Below are 18,803 nucleotides of genomic sequence, written 5' to 3' on the forward strand. Positions count from 1 at the left end.
CTACAACTTCACTCCCCCCTGCAACTTCCTCATGGCGTACTCGTATGCGAACCACGTGATGGACGTGGCGGGTATGGTCCTCAGGAGATTCACGTAGATGCCTGCGGGTGGGAGAGGGAGAATGATGAAGCGGAGGAAACGAAAATATGGCGCTAAGATGACGCCACTGGTCAACGCATCATGTGTGTATGTATGTGTGTGTGAGGGGGGGGGCGAACGAGCACGCCCCCCGCCCCCTTGCCGGCTCTTTGCTGGCCTTACCTCGATAGAGGGACCTGAACCCATAGACCCTGATGTTGTACAGAATAAAGCTGCACGACTTGATATTCTTCCTCTCGTTATTCAAATAATTTGTAGTGATCTCATTGTTGAGGGTTTGCATGCGGGTCCGCAAAACGAGAAAGGGGTAGCTTACGATTTGTGCAATGAAGGAGCTTGTGATACCAAAAAAAAGGAAGGACAAACAGTTGACATTTTTTACTCGATAATTACAGTAAGCGCATTCTGACTTGTTCATGCGGTTTTCCCTTTGGTGCTCATAAAATGGGCTATTCCAGTGGGTGAATTTGTTTCTAAAATGGGACATTCCTTTTAGTAGGTGGTACTGGATGAAGGTTTCTCCTCCTCCGCTGCTACGACTATCGCTACTATCTCTGTTGCCACTACCGCCATCACTGCCAGCGCTGCGTGTGGTCTGAGACAGAGCTGTCTTGCTGTCTCGTCCCTCCGCTGCGCTGTCTTCACCCGAGTCATTCCCCCTCGGCATGCAGTGCGTAGAGTGAATATAATCCTTGTAGAGTGTAAAAAAAAGGTACTTTGAATAATCGTATATGCTCATGTTGCACCCTGAAAACAGGATGACTCCATAGATGTGCATGGAGAGTCCGTTGTAGAAGTTCCTGAATTGTTCGTTCTTATAAATGTTGTAGAAGCATTTTATAATTCCGTTGTGATCATTTTTGTTGGAGACGATTAATCTGGTCTTTACTATTTCTAGTGGGTAAATAAACAGGGCTGCTATGACCCCGCTGGAGCTTCCTATGATGAAACGAATGAAGAAGGGAATGTCGAGGTTTTCCTGATCCTTCACATAGTCGACTGGTGTTGTTCCCGCTTGTCCCTCCCTGTCACCACCATCACCTCTGTAGTAGTTGTACACATTAACTTTTAAAAATTCATAAGAGTACATTTTAATGGAGAGCTCCGGAATGATCTTCACAATATTCACACAGTTCCCTCTGAAGAACCCGCATACCATTCCGTCCTTTTTTATTATTTTAAAAATTTCAGAAATGGGTAAATTATTCGTCACCTGCATTATGTACTTTACTCTGTCCAGCGGGGCTGTAATTGTCCTCGACATTATACCCGCGAACGTGGAGCTCAAAATGCTATTTATGGCGCCTTTTTTATCTATGAAGATATTGTACTTTGATGTTCCATCGTTTCTACTGGGGTTGACGTTACTAATGTGTGTGTCTTCCACATTTGCGCGCGCTCCATGTTGGCCATAGTAAGTATTTCCCTTCCTGAGGGGACTATTCCTCCATATAGTGTTTGCACTGTGTGGGTTCGTTTCCCTTATCACCCCATGCTGTTGGCGAGGATCACTATGTAGCTCTTCATCATTTTTGCTTTCACTCATTTCGTCTGCCTTCTCTTGCATGGTCTTCTCCTTCTTCCCCATGGAGTGCTAGCTGTTTTGTTTAACTGATGCATGAAGCCTTTTCCTTCACGGGATTCATGTTCGAAATGTATTGGCAATTGCTGCAGTCATTTGGTTGGTTCCTTTTTCACGCCCTTTTTATGATTCTACCACGTTGCCGTGTTGTTACTCTCTTTTTGTGTTGCTGTATTAACTGCTCCAGAGGGGGGGGAGTAATCTGCTTAGGGTCATGGGCGTCAAGCACGTAAGTACGGAGACAGAATGGTAAGGCCTACATAAGTATGAGCAGACGGGGGCAGTTGTATGCTTATACTCATATGTACATACAAGTGCGTGTTCTATGATGGGGAATACTCGCGAACGCGCATAAGATATATGCTACGCGCGTGTAGTTATACACTATGCCACGTTGTATACTATGCTGCGCTGCAAGTTGTGTTCTGCCTTTGTTCATGCGTTTATTCATTTTTTTCTGTTCTTCTTCTTTTTCCCAATTTTTATGTATTCTTTTATTTTCCCTGTCGCGGATATCATCACCTTTGTTGCTCACTTGGCTATTCGTTCGGTTGGTAGTGTTTTTCATTTTTTTTTTTTTTTTTTGCAAGGGTATAAAACTGTAAAGGGCGGGTAGTGCTTAATGTAGCGCCGTTTGTTCTCGTGCGCGCGCAAGTTTAGGGGGGCAATAAAGATGGGGGAGTTGCGGGTGGCCTAGCCTAGCCTAGTCCTTATTATGCATTCGTAGCGGGGCGCGGGAGTTCCTCATCAAAGTGGAACATCTATTTAGCATATTGAAGCGACGCGTTCATCACACCACCGCTTCTCATAAGTGAATTGTGCCTCCCGTGTAGCGTGTTTGGAGAAAAAAAAAAAAAAAAGGGCAATATTGTCCAACGGTTAGCAACACAGCCATGTTGACTGGTACGGGGAATTTTCTCCCCACTTAGGCAGCAGCCACATTAGCATTTATTCGTGTGTCATCTTAGAAGGATTACACCACCTGGCGACATAGCACTACACATATTGCTTAGATAAAAAATTCAAACGCCTCACTTCAATGTTGTCCCCATGGAAGAAACGCACAAATTTATAATTTTTTTTTCGTATGTCGGGATGGGGTTCCACGTATGAAGCTTCGCTCTGTACGCACAAACGTGTGAACAAATCTGCGTGCACATGCATGGATGTAGTTTGCTCGTCACGTTATGTAGCTGGCGTGGCGACGTACCTGTTATGTTAGTTTGTCCACCTATTTCCATTCCCCCCCCACTTTACCAACCCGTTGTTGAGTGATCGGGCGGACACGACCACGTCAAAGAGTAACAAACCCTTTGCTGTAGACACCTTCCCCACACTCTTTCGAAAAACGCAGGGATCGGCGTACCAAAAGGACAACCCCAACACTGTGGAGAACAGACTGATGGACTGCTTGCACGCCCTGAACTTGATCCCCGGGGTGGACCAGTACGATCAGCGCTCCTCCGCGCCCTGGCTAGGCGTATACACACATATATGTGCATATGTATAAATGCGTTACATTTTTTTTTGTGAGCCGGTCGGTACACATATTTGCCCCTTTTCACCCCACGGTGTAGGCCATTTTCCAGAGTCTCAAGAACAGACAAAGGCGTTTCGGCGCGCATGAATGCCCTGACCATACGGCTCAAAATTAGACACCCCCACATGGCCCTACAAGACATAGAAAGAATTTACGTGAAAGAAATGAACAAAAGGTTGAAGAACATACACGTGATCGACATACGCAATGTGCCCAATTTTTTTGACGCGCGGTAGGCAAAAAAGGAGTTATAAAAAGAAAGTAGCAAAGCAGTTGCGTGCGGGACTGTCTTGCCTGCTCTGAAGAGGCCCCTCCCCGACAACACTCCGCACACCCACGTATATAATATGTTCCCACGAACAATTCGCGTATACCCCCTGTAGGTTACATTGTATACATAGGACCTACTTATATTTCTTCATGGACAAAAATTACAATTTTGAGCGAATGAGGGAAGCCTGCAAGTTATTTGTACGGGATGGAAACAAAAAAAAAAAATTTCAATATTTGCAATCCATTTTTTATGCATTATCCGTGCCCGTGCCATGTGTGCCTTTTATTTCATTCATTTTTATTTTTTTTTATTTTTTCGTCCTGTTCAGCTAGGGGAACACGATTTTGCTAATTTTTGCAAGAAGAGGAAAAACAGCACATGCTTCAGGTAAGAGAGTTCTACGTGGCGGTGTTTTTTTTTTTTTTTTTCCCCCGCGTCACCCTATGGGCTTCGCCGTCCATGTGTCGTTGTTGTTCAGTTGTGCCTCGTTTGTATACGTATACGCTCCACGTTTATCCGCAGACGGACCATCCTCAAGTTTGAGCTCAGGAGTATGGACAAGAATTTTCACTACTTCAAAATAAAGGGAACGTCATTTCTGTACAACCAGGTGCGGAAGGGGGCTAATAGACCGAATTGATTCGGGGTGCCACAAAAGAGGAGCGCGATTGTATGTGCATGTAGAAACATACACAATTGGCTTATATGTGAGCCGGATTAATTGCTGCCTCCCCCATTGCATTGTCCGCAATATTCACCCGCTGCTCCAGATTAGACACATGGTCGCCACCCTGTTCCAAGTGGCCACAGGGAACTTAGAACTGGAGGACCTAGCAAGCATGCTGAACAACCACCCTTCTAGGGATAAGAAGTAAAAACGAAAAAAAAAAAAAAAAAATTACTGATAAACAATCTGGTTAACTTTTGTTCCTTTTTCCCCAACTCTCCCCTTTGCAAATACCTGAGTACCCATATACACACCACCGCACGTTCCTCTTTGCAGTTTCAAAATAGCCAATGAAGATGGGCTGCTGTTGTACTCCTTCAAGTTCAGCGACCTTAACTTTCACATCAACGTTGACAACCGCGTGTTTTCACACCTGATGGAGAAGTACATACAGAGCGCGGTACTGTTGGTTTCTCTCTGCTACCCTGGGAAGGTTAAGCGACAAAATTGCGGCCTTTTTGAAGACATCATGCCTGATGGAGATGGGCAGGGTGAGGGCGATGAGGAGAACTGTCCTCCTTAAATTTGTTCCATCCGCGGGTAGTACTGTGTCTGTGTGAGGGGTTACCGTTTGCATCCCCTGCCTCTTTTTTTTTTTTTAAATTTGGTTTTATAAAAATGCTTATTTGGTCGACTGTGCCAAAATTGTGGAGAGGATTTCCACTTGGGGTCCTTTCCCCCCAAATGGCGCACAGTTATAATTTTTTGAAAAAAAAAAAATATAAAACACTCAGCAGTATTATTGTGATTTGTAAGGCGCAGCGCTGCCTGCTCCTTTTTTTTTAAATCCTTTTTTAAAACCCGTTTTTTGAACCCTTTTTTTGCACCTTCAAAACGGCGTGGCTACCACCACCCCCTTTGCGTGGAGCTATTTTCCCCGAGATATGTTCTCCGTGTACCATAAAAACAGATGGGCAGTTGCACCAAGGAACTAAAATTTAATTCCGTCAATTTTCTTTTCATGATGGATTAAAAATAACTGTAGCTATTTTTTTTTTTTTTAAAGGAAAGTGTTCTCTAATTTTCATTACCGCAGGGTTGCAACGCGGAGGTTGTCAGGCGGAACGTCGCTTTTTTTGAAGCTCGCCAAGGTAGTGATGCAGTGGGGAAAAAGAGGCATCATTAAATACTTATAAAACACTTATTCGTACAACCTACATGGATGTAAACAACTTTACGCAGGCCTCCCCCCCAGCTCATTTAGGAGGCGCACAAGTATATAATAACACTACAAATGTTTATTTGAAAAAGTGGGCCATGTGAAAACTGAGTGGGTCAGAGTGTTTATGTGAACAAACTACTACTTCTGCAGTTTTTTTTTTTTTATCATCTAGAGAAGCACATTCCCGCATAGCTCTCTCCATACGCTGTGTGGCAGCCTCCACGAGGAGAAGAATTTCACGCAAGGCGACATTTACACCCGTCAACTGCATGGAAAGTGGCCATTAGCGCAGGGGTAGCCAAGAGGAGTATGCGTGTGACGAAGTGAAGACGTATGAATGTGACGAAGTGAAGACGTAGGAACATGGGGAAGCTAAGCAAGGACAGGAGAGACATCTACTACCGGAAGGCCAAGGAAAACGGGTACCGTGCAAGGAGCTCCTTCAAGCTCATCCAGATAAACGAAAAGTTCGGAATCTTCAAATTATTTGCCCCCGAAAATTATGGGGAAAAGGACAAGGATAAAATAAGGAACATATACAATGAACATTTCTGCTACAATATAGTTGACTTGTGCGCAGCCCCTGGTAGCTGGTCGCAGGTGCTGAAGAATATCTGCCTGTACAACTACTACCAGATGCTCCACTGGGTAAGCAGAAACGAGGGAGCTGCACCCAAATGTGATGAACACGAAAAGTTTTTAAACAACTTTTCTCTGTACGTCAATTTTAACGATGAGCTAGAGAAGAGGATAGAATGCCTGCCCAAAAAGGAATTTGTGAAAAAGCCAAAAATTGTAGCTGTGGATTTACAAGAAATAGGAAATATGAAATATGTGCAGATTATACAAGGTGATATAACCAAAGCGTCCACTGTACATCAGATTTTAAAATGTATGAGACAGGGGGGGGACGTTGCAAACGGCATGGGCATGGGGGGTGCTACATGTGTGAATGATGAAGGCGTTCAGGGAAGCGCCCAGTGTAAAGGGAGTGATAAGGTAGATGGACAACATTGTGAAGGGAACAACTTGCCCACTTACGCACACGCTGTTGTGAGCGACGGAGCGCCAGATATAACTGGCATGAATGACATAGACGAATTTATTCAGTCCCAACTCATTTTATCGAGTTTAAAAGTATGTTGCTCCGTTTTAAAAATCGGCGGAAATTTTATAAGTAAAATATTTCGAGGTGAACACACTGGTCTGCTTATTCTACATTTGAATAAATTTTTTGAGAGAGTTTACGTGTGTAAACCGCAAAGCAGTCGGAATAAAAGTCTGGAGTCCTTCCTTGTTTGTTTGAACTTTTCTTTGCCGCTGTCCAAGATTACAGCGCTCAGCCATCATACAGGGGGGGGGACACAAAAATGTAATCTTCAAAATGTGCCTGAAGAAGAACTTCGAAAAATGCATGCAAAGTTAATTACTGAGAAGGACGATGAGGGAGAAATTCGTACAAGGGGCAAATGCCTAAGTAGGGAGGGAAAAAGGGATGATAATACAAGTGGAGAGGAATTCTCTGCTGAGGGGGAAGACCCCGCTCATATGAATGAAGATGATAATGAAGTTGAATCGGAGGGGGGAAAAGCAGGTGACGGAAAAGGTGAAAATGAGCTTGCACACATAAATGCATACAGCAGTGACGATGCTGACGGGGGGAACATGTTAAAGGGAGACGAACGGAAGGACTGTGACCCAGAACGCGGTGATACTCTGACGGGGAAAAATTTTCCAAGTAAAAAGTTTACCCATAAAAATGTGGACATATTCAATTTTTACTGTTCTGATAGTGACGAAGAGATAAAATATTTCAATTCAGACGATGAAGAAGTTGTAAATGAGTACATTGCATCGGAAGTTTTTATGAACGATAAACTATTTTCCTTTGTCGCCACACAGAATTATTACGACTCGGATAAGTCCTACTTGCTTCCTCAGAATTACGTTCGACATGAGCCCCAGCTTATGCCGCTGCAACCTCCCTATTTGTTGTCTTTACAGAAGAAAAGGCAAGAGGGGAAAAAACCATAATGATAAGTGTCACACACGTGTGTGTATGAGCAGGACACGGAATGGATCCTGTGGAGCGGCGCTTTCCCCCCCTTTAAATGGGTAAATAAAACGAATAATGCTGGTCATAGACCTCCGTTTGAAGAGGAAGAATTTGCCTACATGTACATTTTGTAATCACTCAATTGTGAAGTTAACCCGGATTCGTTTTCAACCCGTCGAAGGTGAAAATGTATGTATTATGGGGAGAAATTAGTAACCCCTTACTGTTTTGCCTTAAATTGCTTCCCTTTTAGCATTACACATAAGGACGTTACCCTCTTTTTTTTTTTAACCATACTATATGGCGAAGGGAGAGCTACGCAGGTATAATGTCCTATTCAGCAGGGTATCCCCTAAATGGGATTCGCAGTGGAGGGCTGTACCCCCTTCTTCATTTGTCGTCTTAAAAAACGGGTTGCATTAACCCTCATAGTTTTTTCTATCAACAAGTTTGGTCCTACTCGAATGTGTCCCCCTCTTTCGCATATTCTTTTTTTTTTTTTTTTTTGTCTTATCCATTTTTACGTTTATTTTCTCACGCGAGTCGGTAAATTATAAACTGCAACTTTGCAAAATGGCATTTGCCAATCTTGCATTTTGCTGAAGTGTGTCACTGTCATGTTGGCAACTCGTCGATCGTTTTAATAGAAAAGGGAAAAAATTCAGGACTAGCCAAAAAAGGAAAATTTTTTTTTTTTTTTTTTTTTAAAAAAGTGAAAAATATTATTGCCTGTTCAGGCAACTTTGTGTATGCCCATTCAACGTTGCGCACACGGCTGTATCATTTTTTTCACTTCACTTTCCGCGCGTCTATAACGCGTTTCAGTCTTCCATAACAAAATGCGCACTACACGCGTCCACATTTTTACCAGCGCAAAGGTGCATACAAGTGCAGACAGGCACATTTACCAATTTTGGCAACATTGCAGCGGCGGAAATATATGGGGGGAAAGACTGGGCTAAAAGGATGACGTCGCGAATGAAGCGCAATGGATGTAGAAAGAAGTGGTTTTTTTAAATGGCCTCAAAAATTAAAAAAAAAATAATAACATCGTTAATGAGACATCCGTTGTGGTAGCACAACGAATACAAACATACGCATACGAACGAACGTAATCACAAATTGAATTGTCTGCTCTGCTATTTGCTCCTTCATATTTACATGTAGCAGTTCATCGGACTAGCTAACAACTATGTGGAGTGTGTACCTGTTCTTCCTTAATGAGCGAAAGAATGCATACCAATGACCCCGAATTTAAAAGTCATTTTGCGCTGAAAATAAAGTTAAAAGCGTTGCACCTTTTTTGCGAGGACTTAAACGACGCGTTAAAGGTATTAAAAAAACAGGCAGGGGGCGATAGAAATGATTTCTTCAAATGATATATATATTTTTTTTTTCTATCCCTTTTCCAATTTTCGCCATTGTTCTCCCCAACCCCGTTGCATAATTTTAGTTAAAATTCAGGATTTACTATGATGGCGAAGACGAGAGCAGTGTCCGCGTCTCCCCGGAGAGGGTTCGAGTGGTTGAGGCGTTGAACAGGGACTACAACACTATGGTACGGAAAGCCCCATCTAAGGAGTATGCCACATGCCTGTCCGTACACACTCAGCGAAAGTATTTCCGTTCGTCACTTCTTCAATTGACAATCCTGTTCCTCCCACCACTAACCGCAGATTAAGTCGATCATAAACAAGTCCATTTACCTACCCATCGTGTGCCTAAAAGGGAAGTGTCCTCAGTTCATTAACATTATTTGTAGCATTGGCAAAAGAAGAGAGATAGGCCTAAAGCTATACCTTAATAAAAATTATGCCTTCTTAAAGTATTACGGCACGAACAAACTGTACAGCATATATGACTACGACAATGGCAGTGTGCAAGGTTAGGCCTGAGGGGAGCGTCAAAGGATGTGGCCCATACATCATTGACGCGCGATTTATTTTCTCTGGTTGTATATTTGTCTGTGCATCTGTCACTTCACCTGTCTTTTCATTAACACCGTTACCACTTGACAGGCCACCTGGAACTTGCACTGGACATAGTCAACTGTAATCGGTCCGTCCCCTACTTCGGGAGGGAGACTTCCAAAATGGTAAGCCTTTCGTGCAAGTGCGCTGGTATGCCAACGCCGCACACTACACAGTGTGATGTATAGCATGGGCATTCATGCAACTTTTATTTTTCATATAGGGGAAGGACGACCACTACATTTTGGCAACTGAAATTTCGGTCAGCAAATTGTGGAAGGAGATGGTGGCACATAAAACGAACAGGGATGTCAACGCTTACGTGGAGTCTTTTGTAAGTTGATAGAAGAGGAACGTCAAATGGACAAGCGTGAAAGGGGAAAGCTCCCCCACCCCCTCTTTAAGTTTATAGCCTTTTTCCTCATTGAAAATTTCCTACTCTTGTTGCTATGCTGTAGAGAATAATGCGGGAAGATGGCTTAAGCGGAGTTGCGCTCACGGGTAAGGCAAAATGGTGAGGTGTGCCAATATGATGAAGCGCTTTCACACTTTTGTGTCAGATATATATTTTTCCCCCGCCCTCTCCCCCTTTTTTCTCTACAAAGCGATAGACAGGAATACCCCCCTGAGTCTGTTCTGTGGCTCAGCCAAGCATGCTTACGAGCACTTGCCAATTCCATTAATATGCCCCGCTGGCTTGTTTGATTATTTCTACATGGAGGTGTTCCCTCTATATAAGAAGAGTAAGGGGACCCCTACATAGAGCGCGAGGCTGTACACACACGTCTCTCTCTATCTCTGTGTATAGTCCTGTTTGCACTGCAGTATGTCCCCGTATATTATGGTAAGATGTGCAACATTCACGTCTACACGAACCTTTCACTCCTGTTCAGGTAACCCATCATGGATTAGGGTTGTTAACGATGTATATGACAAGTACCTGTGCAGGCACTTCCAGGTAAGCCGCGTGAATAATACAGACACTCCAGCAAGAAAAGGGTTGCTCATATGTGCCCCTTCGAAAAACTTCCATCCATTAAAAATGAAAATTACTTGTTCTCAGAAAAAGGACATGTACGAAGAGGTCCGAGCCTGTGCGCTCTTCTTCTACCTAGAGAGTGCATTTGTTAAGGTGGCAGCAAGTTTTGCAAAATGTGTTATTATCCAGGAGTATACGTAAGGGAGTGGGGGAGGGCCACAGGAGTGAACTGTTTGTGGCTGCATATGACCAACGGCATACCTATATGGAGTGTCCTTTAGCGCCCAAGCGTCACCTCCTCCTTGGTATCATCTGTACATGATGCGTGTTTTTCCTCCCCGTGCAGGAAGTACACCTCGCCGAGGTACCTTGACAAGCTGTTTGCAGGTGAGTCAAGAGAACAGTTGAAAGCGAAAAAGGCACACACAAAAAAAAAGCGAAACGTACCGTGCATATGATAAGTAGAACAAAGCCAAATGTTACTAACGACGAAAATGACGCACCACTGATGATACCCTTTCTGCCCATGCTGCCCTCTGACATCTGCAGGGAAGCCAAAAGATAAGGTCCAGTTGGACGAGGACTTTAAATACGAAAAAATATCTGGGGAGAGCCCCCTAGACGTTTTCAAGTTATTTGAGGGAGATGAGGTTAGTCCACAAAATGGTCCGTTTGGTTGTACCTGTGGTTGCTGACCTGCGTGGAGGTCCACATTTGGAGACGCCTCCACCCCCGTTGTCCCACTTCTAATTACTAAACATGAACAAGTAGACACACTCGGTGTGCACCCGATTCACGCTTTCTTTTTTTTTTTTTTTTTCTCTGCAAATTTTCAGGTGTACGTAACACATGACTCTTGTGTTGTAGCAGAGGGGCTCATAGGGATTCTCATTTTTGGGGACGACCGAACGGACACGGACCTCGCGTGCAAGTAATGAGCCCTTAATGGTGTTCAAAAAGTCGGCGAGCAGGAGGGTGTAATCACGCATGAATAAATACGCATGCGTGTGCTCTTTTTTTTTGTTGTTGTTTCCACCGCGCAGGACGTACAACCGAGAAATAAAGGCGCAGCAGTGGATAAACAAAGGCATAGCCAAGGTTAAAAGCCAAAATTTAAAAGGGATGACAAAGGAATGCGGAAAAGGCAGAATGGACGGGACGATTTCCTTGTCCTTGTTGTCTTTCAACCTAAGCGCGCGTAAGGAAGGAATAAAAAAATTAGTGTGCGAGAAGGGGGCAAATTTAAGTGGTGACATAATGGCGACTTGTCCTTCTCGCCGATCTGCCCCGTTTTCGGGTGAGGAGAGATTTGCCATAGAAATTTCCCCACAACATTACCCCATCGTTTCACACGCCCATTCCCCCGCGCAGTTGTATCCTACAAGGGGTTCAAAATGTACGTCATTCCGTCCCCCCTCTTTCCGCTGGCGGTTAGGAGGCTGGACGGGGTCAGTGGTGATCTCAAACACGTAAGTGTGTCAGAAATTGGCTGCCATTTTTGCTTCCCATTTTGCGCCAAAAAATGGGAGAAAATCATGCAGCGCAAAAATGGATGTAGCATATATGCCCCCCTACACGCACACACAAATGGAAACTTCCCCTGCGCAGGAATTGAGGCTTCTGGAAAAGGCCATACCCACTTATGCACTGTTCAAGGGGGTGAAGGGGAAGGAAGCATTTTTGGCCAAGTACCACTCGGAGGACAATTACGTGTTCTACAATATTAACACAATGTTCGGTGGGATGAAGAAAAGGCATTTTCCCATTTTTGAAAATTCACCAGGGGAAGCATCCCACATTAAGGTATGAATTGTCTACCCAATTCGTGTTCATATGAGAGCGGTGGGGAAGACACACAGTAGCATTAATCTGTTCTCACGTGTATCAACTCTATTTGTGTACATGTGCATATGTCACCACCCTATGTGAATTGTCTCTTCATGGGCTTCTTTTTTTTTTTTTTTTTTTTTTTTTTTTCGCACACTTAGGAACAGATGAAACAGGGGGGTTACAAGGCAAAATCTTTTTACTCAAATGACGTGGAGGTGAGAGGGGACCTCGACCTCTACTGTGAAGAAGAAGAGACAGATGGATGGGGTAGAGGTACATATGGGAAGAACTCAGAAAAATATATTGAACGTGTCTTAAGGGAGATTGAAAATCTATCCTTCAGTGTCCCATTTGATAGTACCTCATTAAAAATGTACTTACATGGAAGGGGGTTAAAAATGAAACACCTTGGGAAGATGCTCAGTTGCGTATCGGTTAGGTGGCTATACGATATGATACTAAATGAGATTCTAATTCGTTGTATTAAAAAGTATGTCCATTTGTGCATGCGTGAGATCTGCTTGTTTTGTAAAGAGAGAGTAAGTCAATATGAGCGGTTACAGGGTGGGGATTTGTGCGCAGCTAACTCACGTGCAGAGTTGGACTTTTCCGTGGAGTCAGATTTGTCAAGTGATGAAGTGGGGCATGTAAAAGGGGAGACATCACTGCCAAACGGTTGCGATTCAGGTGGAGACAGCTCTACCTGCTCGGAGACGTCTTCTCTGCGCAGCGACGATACGGACGGTACCTCCAAATGGGGTTACAGCCATTACCTGCTGAAAAAGAAAGAAACAAAACAGAAGCGTTGCTCAAGGAAGAAGGTACTGAAGTCATTTATAAGTATGAGGAATGTGCTTAGTAGGAAGGGGCTACTGAAGAGTCACTTGGAAAGCGCCTTGAGGGGGGGTAGTACTGGGCAAAGCAATCCACAAGGGGGAAATTCCCTTTTGAGCAAGCTCCTAAATTTTGACTCCTTCGAAAAATATATGAACGAAGAAATGTACATAATAAAAAGGAAGAAGGTGAAGGGAGGCATAAAAATTGCAAGTAAAAAACACAAAGGAAGTGTAACTCTAATTGATATATTTATAATTAATCTGTTCAATCTGATATTCGTACAGGAGAGTGGAACAGACAGGGATCTCCTAGCAGCTCTTCAAAATATATCTTCAACGTGTTTTCACACCAGTGTAGATAACTCTATAGAGTCAGCTCAGAAAAATTACTTGTATGCAAATTTGCAACCATGTTTGGGGATTTCCTTCTACGGCACATGTGTTAATCGGATGAGTGCAAAAGGGAACTCACCTAATGGGAAATTTTCCATGCAGCACTTGAAGGCATATAGGACAAAAATTAAAAACTCCATAAATGTTACGTACATGGATTTGCCAACCTATACGTATACGCATCGACCTGAAAAGATACCTCTAGATATACCCAGCGAAAATAAAAAAATATTATCTAAGGCTATTTTTTTTACCATAATGTATTATCATCACTTAAGTGACAGTAACGAGGTGTACACGAAGAAGTCGTTCCTCACGGGTAGGGAATTGCCCAGCAGGGGAAGCTCTGAAGAGGAAGACACAACGAATCGACATAATTGGTCATATACAATTAGGTTAAACTCTCTGCTTGCATCAAACGATAATGTACCTTTTTGTAGTGACGCCAATTATCTAGCTCTTTATGGCTTCTTAAATATGGTTGCTGTTGGTGTACAGCTTGGCTTTTTCGAAAGTGCTTTAAAAAGGCTTATTGCCCTTTTTCAATACATCCCGGAAGATAGTGTCATCTCGGTGCATGTCCGGATTATGTGCTTGTACATTCATGCGTTGAAGGGGAGGTACCTTCAGGGGGGTCGTGTACTGTGGGATGATGACAGGGGTATGAAGAACAGGGCAGGGAAGCGATATAAAGGGGGTAAGGGAAAATGGGTCTCTCACCACTCAAGGAAGCATTCCGCAGATGAAGAATCCACGCAAGGGAGCTTCAGCTCAGTGTCCGGAAGGGGAGTGTTCCTCCTTGACGACGAAACGACTTCGCAGTGCGCAGATTGCTCTGGTTGCAGCGACCTTTGGAGCGAGGCGTGCGGAGAAGAATCGAATATTCAGTTGAGTGATAAGTGGAGTGACAAGTCAGGGAGTGAAATGAGACAAGTCGACCATGGGGACAAGTCCAACTGCACGAATGCACACCAGGAAATGTGTTTCCCCTCAGAGGGCGCACTGGATCTGTACAAGGGGATTCATGAATGCTGCTCCGTCATCTTGAACAACTACTTTGTCTTCTTCCACCCGATGCACCTGGATTTCTACCTGTCTCTGGCGTGGTAGGCGCGGCAGACGCGGCGACAGCACGCAGTGGGTGGAAGTAGCTCATTGGAGAGGCGGAGAACTCCCCCAAGTGCTGCTCCTTTGCACCCTGCACTTGTTACACATGTGTCCTTGTGTGCACCCTCCCTTTTTCCCCCCCACTCTTGTACAGGTACAACCGCAGCGTGAACAACTACCGCGAGTTCCTGCTGCTCCTCCGAACGGCCATTCTTCTTCAGCTGAAAATGAAATTGAAGAATGACTCCACAGAAAGGATCGAAGATGTGGTGAAGCTCAGTGACAATTTTGAAAATCTGGTTTACTTCAATTTTGAACTTTCTTCGTGTAGGGGGAGGGGGTTGAGGAAGGAAAAGGAGTACGTGCTCCTGGAGAGGATCCGAAATGTTTCTAGCTTTTTTCTAAACAGCATATGCTACCCCCATGAGGATTTATTTGTACACGCTACTTTGGAGACCACGATGAAGTGCTCCTCGGTGTATAACATGCGTCTGGGTTGCACTGTGCACCATTTTGCCAACTCATTATTTTATTACTACTACACTAATAGGGTTATTAGGAAGTACCGACATGAGAACTTCATCCTGAATGGGTCTCTGTGTTGCATCTCTGTGTTGGAGCATGTGCGTGATGTATATTACTCGTTCGGCGCAGACAATGTGTATGTGGGAGAAGCGTCATTGGACCTGTCGCTGATGGCTTTGAAGACTTACTTGAGCGAGATGACAGAGTTTGGTGGGAATTGCGTAATGGCATACGCGCTGGTGAACGCGCGGCTCGCGGCGGAGGTAGGAGAAGGGCGCGCCAGGCGTCCGTTTGTATTGTGCATGTACTACATGTGGCGTGGCATAAATGCGCTTTTCTCTCCACCACTTCTTACCACCTCTCACCACTTCTTACCACCTCTCACCACTTCACACCACTTCTTCGCAGCGCTTCCGGCGGAACCTCGGAATAAACCACCCCGACACGCTACACAGCCAGTATGTGCTGAGCCTGGTCTACATGTACCTGGACAGTGAGAAGTGTCTTCATATGTTCGAAGAAATAATTTACTACCTGCTCAATTACAAGTACTCGAATAAGGACAAAAACATATTGAATCGGGTCTACTGTCATGCCCCAGATTTAGTCTTAACACAAGAAGGGGTTCACTCCACAGGGGGAATCCCCAAGAGGTGTAGAATCATGTGGTACCTTTTGCACTCCTGGTTTAGCATTTGCATCCCTATCAAGTACCTGCGTAAAATACGAAGAATTTTGTTTCTGCTTTTTTCTGTGGAGAGCTGTAGGAGGAGAAGAAGTCAAGTTGGGGGAGGAAGGTACTCAGGTACAGGAGGTTCTCACATTGAACACGGATGGGTTAACCGATCTGATGACTTCCTTGGTGGGAATGTTTTGTGGGCCTGTTCAAAGGATGTCGATGAGGAACATATATTCCCCTTTGAGCAACTGGTCTCCTGTATATGTGGGTATAAAAACATTTTCCCCCTCCAAGGGTTGTTTAGCCAAATGGAAGAATATAACGACCTGCTCAAATGTAATAAGCACGTGGTGGAGGGGACAACAAGTAGGATGGAAGAATTTGGTAGCAGAGACGGGGTAACCGCCGCGGAGACATTCGATGCTGCGTATGATATTCGATTATTACCTTTACTTCTAAGCAGAGTTGAGACAGGGAATGACAACAGGACGGACGCCTTTTCTGGTGCATTGGTAAAAAGTGGTTTGAAGTACAAAAAGGAGTTTGTGAATTATGTGCACCATCCTGACTTTCGAACTGATGAGGGTGTGGAGGATTATCTTAAGAGGGAGACCCAAAAAGGTACTACAAAGAGGAGAAAAAGCGTCACAGATTTTTACTTGAAGAAATTAATAAAAATGGTGGAACACCAAGTGGAGGTGCTTTACAAGAGGGAGAAATACAAACATGACACGAAGCTACATTTGTCCACTAGAACAAATAAATCGTGTGCAAGTTTGCCTTTACGTATTGTGAAAGGAAAGAGAAGCGAAAGGGATAATGACACAGAGGGCTGTTCTGTTGTGTGGAATGCACGAAGGGGAACCTTCCAAAGGAGAGAAGTGGATAGTTCTTCTTTAAGTTCAGAAAATTTCGGTGATTACTCGGGTGTCCGTTCTATTAGCTGTGGAGAGAATTCCTCCAGTGGGTTGAGGAACAATCCAAGTGGCCATAAACGGGAGAGACGCCGATCAGAGCATGTGCAGGCTACACGGACGAGGAAGTTGAGAGCTGCTTCCCTGGTGAACAACGATGTGCACATCCTGATGAGCTTGCTGTACCACTTTCTCAACAAGGACAAGTTTCACCTGTTCTATTCGCGCGCGGCGGATGGGGAGTGATTTTCCCGTGCATCTCCCCCGATTGTTTTTGTACCTATTTTTATTGCTTTTATTTTTTCCCCCATTTCGTTGTTATGCCTTTTTTTTGTTGTCGTTGCTCGTAAATGGGGTTAGAGTTATGGGCGACCCCCTGGCACTGAACTCATGTCCCCGCGCGCACCGAGGGGACGTGGTCCCTAATTTGGGTGTTGTCCCCCACCAGGTGTAGGGACGAGGGGCGTGTAATAGTTTTGCAAACAACTGTTCCGGTTGGGAAAGCTGACGTTCACCTGCGTGTGCGTTATGAGTCGTGCGGTGTTTTCTTCATGTGGACACATCAGCTGGTCCCCCAATACGGGGGGTGCTGTACAGCGTGACAATTGTGCACGTTTTTTTTTTTTTTTTTTACGTCCGCGGTGTCGCATAGGCTAGCTTCACCGGCGCATTTTCCTGGTGAGGGTTCATTTTGGAAATGGTCCCTTTTTTTTATTTTTTGCTGGTCAAAAAAGATGGTTCCATATCATTGGGGAAAAAAAAAAAAAAAAAAAAAAAAAAAATCGAAATGGGTTTCACAGGATAAAAGAATAAATGAAAACAAAAAGAAAGACAAGAAACAACGTCGTGTAAGCGCGTGGGGCGAGGTCCGAAAAGTTGTATGTTCGTAATTTGTCGGTATGTCTTCTCAATTTGGCGAGCGTGTCTTCCTGCCGTTGCCACTTCTTGACCATGCCACTCCCTGACCGTGCCACTCCCCGACCATGGCACTGCTCACGTGAAGACCTTAAAAAACTTGGTGGCCCTGAAAATGTCGCAGTACCTGAAGTAGAAATACTGGTACGTGGCCTCGAGAGACTTAAAAAGGTAAAAGTTCAAAAGTTGGAAGAGGAAGACAAAGACGTTTTGTATTTCCTTGGCGATTTTCTTCTTCTCTCGTAACAAAAATGATACAGCGGCACACAGGACGTTCTTATATGCCTTGATCAACTTGAGTCCGTTCGACACATTTTTTTCTATTACCATTTTCGTATTGTATATGTACAAGAAAGGGTTGTTTAAAAAGTGCTTCACATTTTTTACGCACAGTTTGAGGAATAAAGAAAAAATGTCAAATGTGATAAAGCATAAAAGCAGCAAATTATGAATTATGGTTAAGTATTTTTTTACGTTATATTTTTCTGTGACATGTTTCTTTTTGTTTTCATATGAGTTGAGGAAGGAGTCGTATTTTTCTTGTATGTGCATCATTTTATTTTTTTCAATTTTACTGTAAAACCATTTCTTCGCATTTTCATTGAAGTTGATATAATTTTCGTAATTTTCTTTTAGTTCTTCTTTTGTTTTGTCCTTTTTCATTTTAGCAGTTGTCGTTTGGATGGTGCCTTTTGGTGGGGTTGCTTTGCCGGCGTAGTTGCACGGTGGGGTCAGCTTGGTGTTACTTGGGGGGTCGCTCTTGGGCTTCACCCTTGTCGTCTCTTCGCCTTCTACTCCAGCGCGATCTGCTACAGGCCCCTCGTGTGCTTCTGGGGGGTGCAGCAGCAGCGCGGGTACGTGGGGATGGGTGCGCATACACGTTGTCGTAAGTTGGCATACACGTTGTTGCAAGTGGGCATACACGTCGTTGTAAGGGAGCATACACGTTATTGTAAGTGCCCACACAAGTGGAGGACGCTCACAAAAGGGGTGTGCACCAACGGACAAGCGCCTGAAGGGCGCAAAACCGAACGCATCAAACAAACGCGACAACCGCGATGAGGAGTGCCGTACAGTAGATCTGCACACAGTACTTACAATTGCAACGGAAAACAAAAAAAAAAAAAAAAAAAAAAGGGTGGGCAACACAACGCAGCAGAAGGAAGAACAAAAAAAGAGAGAAACAGAACGGAGGGGCACTCCCAACGCGAAACA

The 18,803-nt window shown here is 44.2% G+C and overlaps 5 protein-coding genes across 5 annotated transcripts; 3 read left to right on the forward strand and 2 right to left on the reverse strand.

Annotated features, from left to right (window-relative positions):
- AK88_00864 (uncharacterized protein) lies at window positions 1–1,687 on the reverse strand (the record flags this gene model as incomplete). The annotated part of the gene is made up of 2 exons (XM_012478508.1): window positions 1–101; window positions 262–1,687. The coding sequence occupies 2 exons, from the start codon at window positions 1,685–1,687 to the stop codon at window positions 1–3; spliced, it is 1,527 nt and encodes a 508-aa protein (XP_012333931.1).
- A 1,089-nt stretch (window positions 1,688–2,776) lies between these two features.
- Window positions 2,777–4,745, forward strand: AK88_00865 (tRNA pseudouridine(38-40) synthase; the record flags this gene model as incomplete). Its single annotated transcript, XM_012478509.1, has 8 exons — window positions 2,777–2,781; window positions 2,954–3,127; window positions 3,259–3,453; window positions 3,605–3,692; window positions 3,824–3,882; window positions 4,018–4,105; window positions 4,266–4,366; window positions 4,499–4,745. 8 exons carry the CDS (start codon window positions 2,777–2,779, stop codon window positions 4,743–4,745), a joined length of 957 nt encoding a protein of 318 aa, XP_012333932.1.
- Window positions 4,746–5,747: 1,002 nt separating this feature from the next.
- Window positions 5,748–7,418, forward strand: AK88_00866 (uncharacterized protein; the record flags this gene model as incomplete). Its single annotated transcript, XM_012478510.1, has 1 exon — window positions 5,748–7,418. The coding sequence occupies one exon, from the start codon at window positions 5,748–5,750 to the stop codon at window positions 7,416–7,418; it is 1,671 nt and encodes a 556-aa protein (XP_012333933.1).
- Window positions 7,419–8,672: 1,254 nt separating this feature from the next.
- Window positions 8,673–16,919, forward strand: AK88_00867 (uncharacterized protein; the record flags this gene model as incomplete). Its single annotated transcript, XM_012478511.1, has 19 exons — window positions 8,673–8,771; window positions 8,894–8,998; window positions 9,117–9,324; window positions 9,459–9,535; window positions 9,634–9,744; window positions 9,869–9,911; window positions 10,016–10,153; window positions 10,304–10,368; window positions 10,474–10,586; window positions 10,736–10,776; window positions 10,939–11,039; window positions 11,226–11,320; window positions 11,433–11,587; window positions 11,761–11,858; window positions 11,998–12,192; window positions 12,378–14,311; window positions 14,354–14,554; window positions 14,710–15,343; window positions 15,489–16,919. The coding sequence occupies 19 exons, from the start codon at window positions 8,673–8,675 to the stop codon at window positions 16,917–16,919; spliced, it is 5,844 nt and encodes a 1,947-aa protein (XP_012333934.1).
- A 747-nt stretch (window positions 16,920–17,666) lies between these two features.
- On the reverse strand, window positions 17,667–18,464 carry AK88_00868 (uncharacterized protein; the record flags this gene model as incomplete). Its single annotated transcript, XM_012478512.1, has 1 exon — window positions 17,667–18,464. The coding sequence occupies one exon, from the start codon at window positions 18,462–18,464 to the stop codon at window positions 17,667–17,669; it is 798 nt and encodes a 265-aa protein (XP_012333935.1).
- Window positions 18,465–18,803: the final 339 nt, after the last annotated feature.

Source organism: Plasmodium fragile, assembly GCF_000956335.1.
Source record: "Plasmodium fragile strain nilgiri unplaced genomic scaffold supercont1.7, whole genome shotgun sequence".
NCBI classification, from domain to species: Eukaryota; Apicomplexa; class Aconoidasida; order Haemosporida; family Plasmodiidae; genus Plasmodium; species Plasmodium fragile.